Genomic DNA, 14868 nt, shown 5'->3' on the forward strand with positions numbered 1-14868 from the left:
AATGACCCTTTTGAGGGGTTAAAAGGAATTACCAGCCCTGTTCAAAGACCTTCATCTTTTTTTTTTTTTTTTTTTTTTTTTTTTTTCTGGGTAGAGGCCCAGGCCAATTTCCTACTACGTCTCAGAGACAGCTTGGACTGAGTCAGCATAAGAGTATGAGCTCTGGGTGTGGCACATCCGGGTCTGCCTCCTAGCCCAGCCACTGGCCAGCCAGGCAATCTGAGCCTCAGTTTCCTCCACTGTCAAACGGGCTGTGATAATGACCCACTCTGTAGAGTGCCACACAGGGATTAAATGAGGTTAAGGTGTGTGGCGAGCTTGGCTCGCCCTGGAGGCATGGCAAATGATTAATGTAGACCATTGTCCCTCTCTGAATCAAATAACCACAGGGCTTAGAGGCAGGGTGGGAGGCTGGCCCTGGGCCATGCCTTTGTTTGGTCTTTATGGTACGTTGTGCAAAGATGGTGACTTCATGGAAAAATGGAGAGAGTGCACATCAAAATCTGCTTTCCCGGGAGGTGCTGCTGGATGCTTCAGCTACAAGAGGTCCACCTGGCCACCTGGCCACCACAGGTGGGACCAAAGAGGCAGCAGGCCCTTCCTCATCTCTGGTTCCAAGAAATGCTGAAATTAAAACAGATCAGGGTCACTTTGGGGTACATTCCCAGCCTAGTCCTGTGACTCTGGCTTCCCTCTCAGCACCACAGAAAACATTTGGTGGCCATTTTGAGCTGGAGGCTGAGGGTGTGACTCAGTGGTAGAACGCCTGCCTTGAAGTGAAGGACCGGAAGCACAGCTCAGCAGTCTAACATTTGCCTAGAGTCCACCAATGACAATGCTTCATCCCTACACATGCATTTGAATCCCCTTCCTATTTAATACATAGCTCATTTCTCTGCTTAATATGGATGAATGGATGAATAAGTGGGTGGATAAATGGGTAGATGAGTGGGTAGGTGGGTGACTAGGTTGAATATATAGGTGAAGATAGATAGATAGACGGATGGACAGATGGACGGATGGACGGATGGATGGATGGATAGATGGATGAGTGGGTAGCTAGGTGGTTAGGTAGATGGGTGAGTGGTTGTGTGTTTTGAAACATGGATGCAGACAGTGGTGTTGAGAGATGAGCTAATTTCAAGTCAATATTAGCTTTGGAGTAAAGTTTTCCTAACTTTCCTGTGCCCGGTTCATTGCCTCCTAAGGGCCAGGTCATTGAGACCAACTCTTGGATTCTGTTCTAGTCTCGTCTCTGCTGCTGTGATAAAAAACACTCTGACCAAAACAGCTTAGAGGAGAAAAGAGTTTGTTTGCCTTATACACAATCCACCATTGAGAGACTCCAGAGCAATGGCTCAACACAAGAACTAGAAGCAGAAACCACGGAAGAACTCTGCTCTCTGGCTTGCTCATGAGCTCGTGCTCGGCAGCTTTCTTGTGTTAATATTCATTTATCACATGAAAATTGGAATGATGATTCATACACCTTAGTTTTCTCATTGCCTATGCTTGTAACTATAAACTAATCAACTATAAACCAGCCTCCTCTTCAACACCATCACCCCGCTGAGCTACGGTGTATATCACAGCCTTTGTGTGCATCAAAGCTCACACTGAACTATGAGGTCTGGTTGTAAAAGCTTTGTCCTTGTGCCATCTTCCCTGCTTTTGTCCACCAGTTGGACATGTGTGCTATCAGCTAGCTTTCTTATATAACCCAGGACTGCTGGCCTATGGATGGTGACACCCACGGTGGGTTTGCCCCTCCTGCAGCTGTTAATAATCAAGACAATCTCCTGTAGACACTCCCATAGGCCAATCTAACCAATCCCCTGGTGTCAGTGGAGGCTTTTCTCTCAGTTGGCTCCAGGCTGTGCCTCGTTGGAAAGTAAAGCTAACTAGGGCACTCTACCCCCTTCTCAATTTGACCCACAGACAGATCACTTTTAAGCCATAATCTTTCAATCCCTTGTCCCCAAGACTGCATGTTAATATTATGTTATAAAACATAATACAGCTTTAGAAGCCCCAGTTTTTAAATTCTTCAACACTTTAAAAGTCCAAGGTCTTTTTTTAAATCCAAGTCTCTTAAACTGTGACCTTCAACAACAACAACAACAACAAAAAAAAAAAAAAAAACAAGTTGCATACTTCCTTATCCCAAAAGGGAAGATATGATCAATCAGATCAAAGCAAAACTAAAATCTAGCAGTGTGAATCCAAATTACGTAGCTCAGTTATCTGACATGTGGAGCTCATTCATAATCTCCTGGACTCCACTGGGCTTGGCTGGCCCCACTTCTCCAGCCTTGCCATTTGTGGCACATATGGTTGGTCTCACAGTCTGGGGTCAGCTCCACTCCACACTTGTTTCTGTCCTTGGTAAACATCCCTCACTCCCGCCATCTCTAATATCCTGGAGGCTCCTGTGGACCTGAGGCTGCACCTTCACTGGTGGCCTCTCCCGGTCACTCTTTAGAACTCCAAGCCTGCAACACAGTGCCAGGCTCAGCTGCTCTCTGTGATGCTTTCGTCATGTAGCTTCCTTACCTTTAAAACTGGTACCCCATGGGAGACTCTCACACATTGTCAAGTCCAGGTGCTACTTGAACATTAGCTTCTGGGTGTTGCCCTTAGGAAATACTTTCTATCGTCCCAAGGAAGCACAGAGAGGATTTTACCTCAGTAAGCTGGCCTCTTATTAACCGCAGCTGATTCTTCAACCCTAGCTGACCAGCAACCATGGGTTCTTGATTCAAAATATCACACGAATGGCACAAAATAAAGACTAGTTCTGAAACTTCCACAATCCACATTTCTCTCTGCATTCCTGGCGTCCAAGCTCCCACAAAACGTTCCATTAATCTCAGAGCACTCCATCATTTTTCCCAGCTTAAATTCCAAAATCCTCCAACAGAATATCCCAAAGGCATAAAACCCTCCAGCTCAGCTGCATCACAGCAACATCTTGGCACTAATTTCTTGTGATAAAACACTCTCACCTAAAACAACTTAGAGGGAGAAAGGGTTTATTTGGTTTACACTTCCAGGTGACAGTCCATCCTTAAGGGAACTCAGGGTGAGAACTTGAAGCAGAAGCCGTGAAGAGACACTGCTTGGTGACTCACTCTCTGGCTCAGTCCTAGGTGCATGCTAGGCTGACTGTTACACCGCCAGCAGTCATCTGCTTAGGGATGGTGTCACTCATGGTGGGCTGGATCCTCCTCTGTCAATTAATAGTGGCGATGTTCCTTCCACGGGCATGCCCACTAGGCAATCTGATCTAGGCAATTCCTGAATCAAGGCTTTTCTCTCAGGTGACCCTAGCTTGTGTCAAGGCAACAGTTAATGCTAACAGACTCTTGCAGGGATAAAGTAGATGACACTTAGGTGAGCACAGTGCCCCCAGCTTGCAGTAGCCACTTAGCAACCCCATCCTGTCCTTTCTTCATTCCTCCTCAACCAGTGGTTGGGTTTGAATTATGTCCCGCCTTCTGGAAGGAAGAGGTCAAAGTTCTGGACACCGAGAAGGCAGGTGGAGTGAGCCTCTTCTACAACACAGGCACACAGTCCCATCAAGTGTTGCCCTGGGGAGCAGGTGCTCAGCTCTCTGACTTCCCGCCCCCTCTTGCCTCACACTGGGATTCTCAGTTTTACTCTGACCTGAAGCTGGTGGGCTGGATGCTGACCCAAGAAACAGGACCTACTTTCTGCTCCTTCTCTGAGCACCCTGAGCACCCCAGAGGCCTTTGATGTGCCAGATCCCACTGTAGGAACAAGGACACCAACTGCTGGGGACTTCACTGTGCCTCCACCTCACACACCCTAACCAGGCCATTTCTGCCCAGTGATCTGCTCAGGGGTCTCTTGCTACGCCTATGGCTACTAATTTTTCTTTACAAGAAAAAGAAAAGCAACAACCTCGAAATAAATCCACTTTAAGAGAACCACTCGAACCAGCTTCAGGAAATTTTTGATTCTGTGTCACCTCGTTATACGCCTAACATGCACTAAAATTAACTTGTGATAGCTTCCACAGAGGACCCCTTAAATCATACTTTGAGACATAGTCCCCTTTCACCTCTGCCCTGAGCAACAGCACCGTGAGGGTCAAATGAGGTATTTGTTTGTCAAAGTGCCTTCAGGAGAAAAGGCACTGAGGCTCACTTCTGAATTCCAGAGAGTAATGCCAGTCACACACTTGGGCAAGGTGAGAGAGTGTACCTGGGTGGCACATACACAGCTGCCTCGAGACATCTTGCTGGCATCAGAAGCCGGACTCACTGAAGATCAGTTGAGAGTCAGCCCAGGGGCTCAGTAAGGCTGTGGACCGGTACTGACTGCTTTCCGAATCATCTGCGCGGCAACATACCTGTGAGGATGATAAAGATGTGCAGATGTCGAACGGCCTTTCAGCAGAAAGTGGCTGCCAAGGGGGAAGATGGGGACAGGAGCGTGGAAAGATAAAAACAGCTGGAGCTGGCGGTTGGTAGCCTGGGCTCCCTCTGCAGGTACAAACTGTTTCTCCACCCTTCAGATGAGAAAAGTGAGCCTCAAAAAGAATGATGGGCACAGTGCCACACAGTCGGGGTGCACAGAGGCAAGATTTAAAATCAAGCCTAAGCACTTAAGCCCCACCTGCTTTCTCGGGAAAGAACATTAAGGCAGCCGGTTGTGAAACCTGGCTTATAGATTTGGCTCATAGTGAGTGATAAATCTTTACTGAGTGCACAAGTGAATGAACAGAACTGGGTGTGTCCTTATACACACACAAACACACACACACACACAGAGTCACAATCAATACACAGTCACATAACCGTGTACGCTCACACAGAGACTTCTCTGTAGTTTCTACACATTTAAACTGGGCCTTGGTCTGGAGAGATGGCTCAGTGGTAAAAGCACACACCACTGTTTCAGGGGACCTGAGTCCAGTTCCCAACACGCAAATCAAGCAGCTCACTACTGCCTGTTACTCCACTTCCAGGGCATCTGATGTCCTCTTTTTGCCTCTGCAGCCACGTCACTCGCAGACTAATAGGCACCCACGTACACACTCACACACATTTTTTAAAGGAAAAAAAAATGAAGGAAGAGGTGAAACAGGCACCCTGGGTGGGAAGGGCACCTCAAGCATCACTGACACCATGTCAGCTCCTGTAAGACTGTCACAGCATTGCCTGTTTCTCCAGCTGCCACCCTGGGGCTAGCCTCATCCACTATGACCCTTTATCAAGCTACTTCCTGGACATTTGGCTGCAACAACTGCAGAGCGACCATTGATCCACCACACTCTTTTCAGAGATGAGCAGGCCCAGGACAGCAGGAACACAGCTTGGGGACTGAGGGCTCTGCTCTGTCCCTGGGGAGGGCCTGGCTCCCTTCCTGCTCAACCCAGAATCTCTGATTTACATGGAGTCCCGTGCCAGCCCCAACACCCCCAGACACAAGCCAGCTATCACGGGAGTCTGTCCTGGCTCAGCCAGGAGGATCACAAGGAGACGAGTCCAGCCTACCTTCTCAATCCCCAGTGTGTCCCTGGGTGGCAATTTTAAGTCTGATACAGGAGGAAAGATGCTAAAAAGCTATTTTTCAAAAGCACGGTCTGTCAGAGAAAAAGCACTCTGTGTTCCCAGATACCCATGTCTCCCCCCCGCCCCACCCCCAGATCTCTTTCCCTGGCTGGGTGGTGACTACAAGTGTGAAGAGCAGTAGAGGTAGAAGGCCTGGCTATGTGGGGAGGGAGGGGAGAGGCAGGTGACTAGAAGGTTCAGGAAGAGGGTGAGGTAAGCAAGCCTGAGCAAAGCCTCCATGCCAATCACTCTATGGCAGCCAGAAGGAAAGACGCTCGGCTCAAAAGCCTGGAACAGCACGTTCATAAGGAGCCCATAGGAATATTTCTGTGGGTTCCATTTTAGTAAGTATTTGCATGTTCACTAATGAAAACATTAAAAGTGTTTAATTCAATGATTTTTTTTGGATCTGCTCCACATTCTTGAGCTTTTGCCAGCAGTGAGCCTGGCTGCTTCAGACAGAGACAAGTGGTTCTTGGTGCTGAGAGACTAGAAAGGAGGCCATGTGGAGCCAGCCTGGGGCAACTACCTCAGGGTCAAGGGAAGTGTCAGGAGGTACTAAGTGGGTGCCAGAACTTTCCTTGACATTGAGCCAAGCTGCTATAGTCTTTTTGGGTTCTTAAGTATGGTATGTAGAGAGTATATCTTATGCCATCACTCTATGTGCATGTGTGCACACGCACGCACACATACACACACACACACATATCCTCACATCTGTCAGTGGAGTCAAGCTGAACTCAGGCTTTTCTTACTGTGATCAGTGCATGCTGACATTGTGTCATCATGCAGACAGCTCTGTGTGTCTGAGCTCAGCTGTGATGCTACGTGAAGGTGAAGGAGACTCAGCAGAGTGAGGGGGTCTTGACTGCAGAGATCAGGCTCCCATAACCCTGGGGCTCAGATCCAGAGGCTGTCAGAGCTTTTGGTCAGAGGGTGGGAGGGACATAGCCTTGCCTGCCTTATGGTCCTATAGTAAGAATTAAATGAGATCCCATGTCTAAGCCGTTACCACTGGGCCTGGCCCACAGTCAACTCCTAAGGGAGTGCTTGCTGCAGCTATGCTGGCGGCTGTCCCTTGGCTTGTAGCGTCATAGCTGGAACAGGCTTCAGGGCTGGGCCACATGGGTCCAGGCCATAGGCCCTGCAGATTCACCCCATGTTCACTCCAGCTCTTCACCTGGGCATTAAAATCATCGGTGCAGAGAAAGTGGTTAGCAGGAAGCTTGGCACACAGGGAATGCTGGGTAAAAGATGGATACCATTTCCTACAGTGTGTGTAGAAGTTTCTGAGTCTGGAAGTGGAGGAGGATGCCAGGTCCCAGAGTCAGTACACTTGAAGAGTAACTCGGTGACTGGGTACACCCGGCCCCATCCAGAGTTCATCCAGGCTGTTTGAAGACATGGAGTCGGGTTGTCTGAAATGATGCGGCACAAAAATTCCCCCAGAACCACCCAGATCAAGCACACCCTAGAAAATAGCTCTCCCAGACAAGTCCGTTCCTTTCACCATGACCAGTAGCTGTTCCCTAAGGTAGCTGAATGACAGGTGTCCTGGAATGCGACATAGGACATGTGCCAGGATCTCAGGAGTGAGCTAAGAAGTGCCTTCTTGGATGCGCTGGAGTGAGCCTGACCTGACCCTCACCAACTAGAATTGGAGGGAGAGGGAACGGCAGCAGATGATGTCCAGGCTGGGGACATAGCTCAGTCCGTCAAGTGTTTGCCACATAAGGGTAAGGACCTGGATTTAACCCCCGGAACCTATGTCAAAATCCTGGTCATGGTGTCTGCTTTGTAACCCCAGAACCGGAGAGGTGGAAATAGGAGGTTCCTTTGGGGCCTGCTGGGTAGACAGCCCACTGAAGCCAGTGCATCCCAGGCCAATGGGAAATCCTGTCTCAAAAACCAAAGTGAGCGGCAGCTGAGGAAAGACACCTGAGGTTGTCCCCTGGTCCCTGTAAGTGTACACATTTGCACCTGCACAAAAATAAAAGGAGAAGGGAGGTGAAAGGGGAAGAAAGGGAGGAGAGAAAGAGGAGGAAGAAGAGACAGAGAAGGAAGAGGAGGAGAGAGGAAAGATGAGGGAGACGGAAGAAGGGGAGGTAGAGGAAGAAGAGAGGGGAAGGGGAGGAGGAAGAGCAGGGGGAAGAAGTCATGGTTGGAGCCAGCCTTACCTTCACTTGCAGCTCTTGATTGCCTCCCGTGATCAAGTGACCTCCCCAGCATATACTTTCTGTCCTTGTGGCTCTGTCTCCCACCTGTGCAGCATGTGGGGCAACGTGGATTCTACACGGTGCTCCTAGATGCTCTGTGTGGCCTCTGTGCCTTGCCTTCCTACGGCACCCAGAGGGGCTGTGAGTGCACCAGGAGGACAGCACTTCAGTGCCCCACCTCTGAGAAGCTTCTTTGTGATAGAAAAGGCCCCAGCAACAACACTCTTCCAGCCTCTGTCTGAAGCCAGAATTCGCGCTGAACCTGACGTCAGTGGCTAAACTTTCGCGTGTTTCTTTATCTCTCCAGGCATCACCAAATTGGCCTCTCGGAGTGTGCCTCCACTCCCTGGGAAGTGAGTACTCTGGCCACATACATCTCCTTCATATCCCACTTAGTACTTCTGCTCTTCTGCAGAGGTTGGAGGCTGGGGTAGGGGTGCTCTGGAATTGCTTCCCCTAATAGGATTGCCAGACAGCCTTGCACAGATTATCTGACTGTGTGGAGCTCAGTTTCCTCATCTAGGAAAGGGGACCACTGGGTGACCTGTCCCACAAAGCGAAAGAATGTGTAAATTGCTTGGCACGTGCTCTCCCTGTCATCTGCTGTTTCCTTCTTTCTGGAGTTTGCTCTTTTTCCTGTTCTTTCCTTTCCCCATTCAGACTCCTCTCTTGCTTTCCCCTTCTCCTCCCTGGTCTCTGTACCCCGTCCCTCTCCCGCCCTTTGCCCTCCCATGTCTGTATCCCCTCCCTCTCCCTCCCTTCCTCCCCATCTCTGTATTTTCTCCCTCTCCTTCCCTTTCTCCCCATTTCTGTATTCCCTCCCTCTCCTTCCCTTTCTCCCCCATCTCTGTATCCCCTCCCTCTCCCTCCCTTCCTCCCCCATCTCTGTATCCCCTCTCTCTCCCTCCCTTCCTCCCCCATCTCTGTATCTCCTCCCTCTCCCTCCCTTCCTCCCCCATCTCTGTATCCCCTCCCTCTCTCTCCCTTTCTCCCCCTCATCTCTGTATCCCCTCCCTCTCCCTCCTTTCCCCCACCTCTCTATCCCCCTCCTTTTTCTCTTCCTGTTCTTTCCCTCCCCACGCCATCTCCCTGCCACCTGCTTACTTCATCCTTCCCTTGTTCCTCCTTCCTTCTGGCTTCAACATTCACCAGGGACTCCTCAGTGCCAAAGCCCATATAAGCCCTAGGAAGAGAGAGAAGAGAACATAGCCCTGCCCCAGAAGGGCTCCCAGTCTAGCGAGGAGACAGAGAATCCTCAGGTTAGACCTGGCCAGATGCTGCCTCCCAGAAATCTCCTCTGTGTGTGCCACACAGAAGCCTTGGCGAGGGCACTGGCTGCTTCTCTCTCGTTGGCAGCCATTGAACCCAGTAAAGCCCCCTGGGTTGTTTCCTCAGGTGGGAGAGTGCCACTGTCCTTTCTATAGCTGTGTATGTGTTTATGTGTTTGCACGCATGCACGCAGATGTGTGATATGGGGGGATGTTGAGAGTGTGTGGTGTGTGGAACAGTGAGGTGTGTATGTGTATATATGTATGTGATGTGGAGGGGTGAAATGTGGCTGCGTGAGGGAGGGTTGTAAGGTTTGTGGGCTGTGTGGAGTGGGGTGGCCTGTGCATGTGTGAGTACGTGCACGCGTGAGTGTGGAGTGCATTAATGTGGAGGCCAGAGCTCAGCATCCGGTGTCTCTCTCAGAGTTTCTCACTGAACCTACAGCACATAGATTTAACTAAGCTGGCTAAATCTAAGGCCCATGCTGGAATTACAGGCGTGTTTCACAGTGTCGTGTTTTGTCTAGGAATCTTGGAAGTCAGGACTCAGGTCCTTGCTATTTTGCCCCCTGAACCATCTCCCCAGTCCACATTTCTCTAGGTTTTTAACTTGAGCCCCAGATTAGTTCTAGTCTCTTCAGTGGGCTTTGATGGGACAGTGGACTGGATAGGCTTGAATTCCCACCTTGAACTTCTCTGTGGAAAGGCAGGATGTGGTCCAGGAACACTGTCAAATAAGGGCCTCTGCTCAGCAGAAAGTCCCGCTTCACAGAGCCACTGATCACACCACAGGCACCCACAGAACTGAAATAGTAGCTGGTGGAATACTTTCTAGACCCCAGCCTGGTGCCACATGGCAGCAGTGGAACCTGCTGGAAAGCACATCACATCTTTTTATGTTCTAGTCACATCTGCCCTGATGCCTCACACCAGGAAAACCCAGAGGGTTTCATGTCTGCCTAAAAGGCACATTTGAAGTAGACAGATTTTAGCCAGAGTGATGCGAGGAGGCTGGCCACAGCTTCGTGCTCCCAGCCACGTCCACAGAGGCCCAAGCTGAGATAGTGGTCCCATGGGATCACATTCAGCCGCCTTTGGATCTGGAGAGTCCAGTAGATTGAAGGCATTTGGTATTTGGCCTCTGGATCCAGAGTTGAGGAGAGACACTGTCTTAAAAACTAAGGTGGGGAGTGACAATGGCAGAGACCAGGTGTCAAGCTGCAGCCTCTAGGTGCATGCAGGCATGTGCGCATACCTGCACACAGGTGCATGTGCAAAGGCAGATAGGCTGGCCACAGCAATGACTGAACCTAGAGGTCTCCACAACAATGGCTTTAGGCTTCCCGTGTGAAGTCTGATGTGGACCTGGCAGAACTCTCTAGAAGCCTTTCCCATGCTGCCTAGTGCAGAGATCCATCATCTCTAGGTTGTTGCTTTGCTGCTTCAAAAGACTTCTCCGTTGCTGCCCTAAGAGAGGGGAAGGAGGGCGGGCCACAGACAGTGGCTTACAACGCATCTGCCCACACCTTGTTAGATGGAGCTCTGACCCGTGGTGGAATCTGACTGCACAGGAGATGGCAAACGCATCTTCTTGGTTCTCAGGGAAAAGAAAACAAAAGGAGATGCGAGCTGTGTGAGTGTTGTTGCTCTTGCTCTAGAAGGCATAGGGAGAGATGCTGGGCTAGCCTGAACGACTCAACCATCTCTCCTTCCACCAGGCCTCACCCACGTGTCCCTCCTGGTCAGTCCTCCGCAGCCATGGCAGCCTATGGCCAGACACAGTACAGCACAGGTATCCAGCAGACACCTCCTTACACAGCGTACCCACCTCCAGCACAAGCCTATGGGATCCCCCCCTACAGTGAGTACCACGCAAGCCCTTGCGCCCCCTGCGGCCCCAACATTGTGGTCCCTTCATGCTTCCCTGCAGGGTGATAAAGGTAGCTAGATTAATTTTGGGCATGGAAGTGTGGGGGAGGGAACATGGTTGAAGCACCAGGGCTCAGATTCTTCCAGAATGTGTCAGGAGGCCTCTTTCTATTTCAAGAATAAGAACCCTCAACCGTGCAGGGAAATTAAAAGTTAGTGCTTCGTGTACTGTCACATCTGGGGATGCAGCCAGCTGCTCCAGCGACCTCATTGGGGGCTCTGACAAGATGTTTCAGGCTTGATGCAGAAGCCTGCCAGCCTGCATTTGATTCCTGGGAGCCACTTAAGGGTAGAAGGGGAAAAACCCGGCTCTACAAGGTGTCCTCTGACAGCCATACATGCTTGCACACGCGCACCATCTCCAGTGAGCTCATGGGAAGCTTAATTTATCTGTGGGTGCTTTCCTCTGGGTGGCTTTTACCCCTACAGAAGTAGCATCCATGTGGCAGCACAGACAGCACTGTCAGCTTTGGCCTTTGAAAGAGTTCATGCTTCTCAGAGCTTTCCAAAAGACCCCATGTTGGTCCTCATTGCCAGACTGGGTCACTTAACAATGCTTAGCACAAGGGTAGGAGATGGGATGAGGGAGCTAAGGAAGCCAGGGATCACAGGTTATGTATAGGGAAAGGCAGCTCTCTTGATGCCAGGTACAGTGCGAGAGACTGGGGCAAGGGGGCGGGTGGAGGGAAGGAGCGCTTTGGGAGCCTTGACCATCAGCACCTCAGAGCAGAAAAATGCTCTGTCGCTGGCTTCAGGCAGGGGTTAAGTGACCAAATGATATCAGAAATTATCTCTGTTTCCTGGGTGTGGCCTTCAGTGTCAGCAAGTTCTTCCACTACAGTGACAGGCATGGGTCCTAAGCACTTCTAAGCTTCAAGTCCCCAAAACAGAGAGCTTTTCCTGCCTGGAACACCTCCCTGAAGTCCCAGGCTCCACCCTGTCCCTGACCCAGACTCTAGAGCAGAGGGAATGGAATGTTCTAGACGGCCACTGTGGGTTACATGACCATGAACAGCCAGGGGCCAGGTCCACCTCATCTGGATCTAATGTGAAGAAGAGAAGATACGCAGAGAAGGGGGAGCAGACTGAAAAGCCCCCTCTTCCATGGCACTTCCATGCGTGTGAGAGTTGGGCATGGCAACACACACCTGTAACCCTGGCAGTCAGGGGGCAGGGCTGGAGCAGTAGCTCAGTTGGTAGAGGGCTCACCCACATGCAGAGCATCCTGGCTCCATCCCAGCACTGAATAAACAGGATGTGGCACCTGGGAAGTGAAGGCAGGGACAATCAGAAGTTCAAGATAATTGTTGCTATGTAGTAAATTAAGGTAAGCCTTGGACGCATGAGGCCCTGTCTCAAACACACACACACACACACACACACACACGCACACACACACACACTAGCACACACACACACCAACCTTACACACAAGCTGACTTTAGCACTTCTAAAGTTCCGGTTTAGAAGCTGATGAGAACTCTGCAGTGACTCAGTGGCTCTTCTGTGGATGACAGGAAAAGGTTCTAACCATGTGCTTTGGGTGCCTCTGTCTCCTTCCTAGGTATCAAGACAGAAGACAGTTTGAATCATTCCCCCAGCCAGAGCGGGTTCCTGAGCTACGGACCGGGCTTCAGCACCGCGCCTGCTGGACAGAGCCCCTACGCCTACCCAGTGCACAGTGAGTGCTGTACCCAGCCCTCCCTGCCACTCTCTGGGTAGATGGCCATCCATTCATTCGCCCACTCATGAGACTTTCAGAGTGCCTACTGTGTGGCAGGTTCCATCTTAAAGGATGGACAAAATGGGAGTTCTGTCCTGGGGGGAATCCAGTGACCTGGGCAGAGGGCCAGCAGATAACCAGGCAGTCTTGCCAAAAGTTGAGCATAATGAAGCAGCAAGCATCGGTACAGAGTTGACAAGCAGCGGGAGAGGTGGGACAGACTGTGAGACTGAAAAAAGACAAGGTCAAGGTGACACTAGCAAGGTGCACACCTGGGAAGAGCATCCCAAGCAGAGGGAATGGGCAATACAAATGCCATGTAGTGGAAATATGTCGACATGTTTAAGGAATAGAGCAGAGATAGCATTTCCCCCCATTTCTAGCCAACCCTGAGAATGGTGCATGCTGTTTTCTCTGTGGTTTTTATGGCTGCCGTGTGTGGCTGTGACCAGACTTTCTGCTAGCTGCTCTGAGCCGGACACTGATGGCTGTCTGGAGGGCACACCTCCTCCTTTTCAAACACAAACCCACGGGGCTCACAGCCAGGCCATGGGCCTCCTGTCAATATTTCTCTGCCTTGAGTTGTTCCAGAGAAGGGATAAACTCTCCAATCACTATTTCAGACAGTTATGGGATGTAATTCTGTGGAGAGAAGAGAAAGGTGCAAAGGAAGGACTAGAATAGCTGAGCAGGGCCAGAGAATGCCAGTGGGCTAGCCTTCTACCATCATTCTGTGATGAGAAGCCAGGGTTCCTTGCTAAGAATTAAAAATCATGATTTCATGAATGCACACAGGACAGAAATAGGACTATCCCCTCACTCTACAAATTGGTAAACTGAGGCATTGCAAGGGTGTGGCAAACACTGGGTAAACTGATGTCACCCCTTCCACATTGATTTCTGTCATGTGAGCATTGGTTTACATGCCCAGCAGTGAGCGAAGGTTCTTTCTCCACGTCCTGGCCAGCATTTGCTGTGCTTTTCTTGATGGCCGCCGTTCTGCCAGGGTTGAATCCAAATATAGTCGTTGTTCTTATTGGGTTTGTTTGTTCATTATAATTCATTTATTCCTCGCTGAGATATAATCCACACGCCAGAAGCTTTACCCTTTGAGAATGTTTAGTTCAGTGCATTTACATAGCTGTGCAACCTCTGCTGATGGTGCCCCCCAATGTTTACAGCACCCCCAAAGAGACATCTCATACCTCTGGGAGCTGTGACTCAGTGTTAGGGCACTTGACTGTCATACACAGGGTCCTAGGTTCAATTCCCAGTATATGAAAGAAAGAAAGAAAGCCATCCCTCCCTCTAGTAGATTCTTTTAGTAATAAGGGGAATAAAAGATCCATTAGAAACTGCCTCTCTTTCATATTAATTTGGGGAGCAGGTTAAATGTTCAGACATCTATAAACATTTTATCCCACCTTGGCCCTGCATCCAGCCAGTGTCCAAACCTCAGACCACTTGTAGAGTGCTTGAGAACTCACAAAAGCACCATTAACAGTCTGTTAGATCCCGTTACCATGGCAATGGACATAAGGGCCATGCATCCTCTAGGTGAACAAGCTCCTGTGTACTTGGAGTCTCTCTTCACTGCAGGCTTGTTGTGTGTTCATATGCTGTCACGCAGCCCTCTTCTTGACTCTTGTGCACAGAGTTCACTGTGCTTCCTCCATTTTTGGGTTAATAGTTTTCAGCTAATACTTCAAAGAATTCTTCCTGGGCTCAGGAGATGGTCTCATGAGCATGGGAGCCTGAGTTCGATCCTCCCAGAACCCACATTAAAATACAGCACTGAGGAGGCAGAGACAAGTAAATCTCTGGGGTTCCCTGGCCAGCAAGCCTAGCCTACCTGGTGAGCTCCAGGTCTCTCTCCAGAAGAGACTGGCTCAGAGGAGGTAGATGCTCTGACTAAGGGCTGCTTGCCTAGGATGCAAGAAGCCCTAGGTTCCATCCTTGGCTTGACATAGGCTGGGCGTGGTGACTCACACCTGTAATCCTAGCACTTGGGAGAAGGAGCAGGAAGATCAAAAGCTGAAGGCCAGCTTGAGCTGCATGGCAAGTTTGGGACCAGCATTTTTGCCCCACTGAGGCCAACCTTCCAGAGTATTCTACCCAGTGCCTGTGAATGATAAGCTCTCTCTCTCTCTCTT

At 50.1% G+C, this 14868-nt stretch overlaps 1 protein-coding gene across 1 annotated transcript in view; it reads left to right on the forward strand.

Moving 5' to 3' along the window:
• Nucleotides 1-14868, forward strand: part of Eya2 (EYA transcriptional coactivator and phosphatase 2) — a 98073-nt gene that overhangs the window by 1094 nt on the left and 82111 nt on the right. Inside the window, exons 2-4 of the mRNA XM_051143813.1 lie at nt 8103-8148; nt 10782-10924; nt 12557-12673. Coding sequence (XP_050999770.1) covers nt 8103-8148; nt 10782-10924; nt 12557-12673 — 306 coding nt within the window. The remainder of the gene's footprint in view (nt 1-8102; nt 8149-10781; nt 10925-12556; nt 12674-14868) is intronic.

The sequence above is a fragment of the Acomys russatus genome, chromosome 4, assembly GCF_903995435.1.
Source record: "Acomys russatus chromosome 4, mAcoRus1.1, whole genome shotgun sequence".
Taxonomy (NCBI): Eukaryota; Metazoa; Chordata; class Mammalia; order Rodentia; family Muridae; genus Acomys; species Acomys russatus.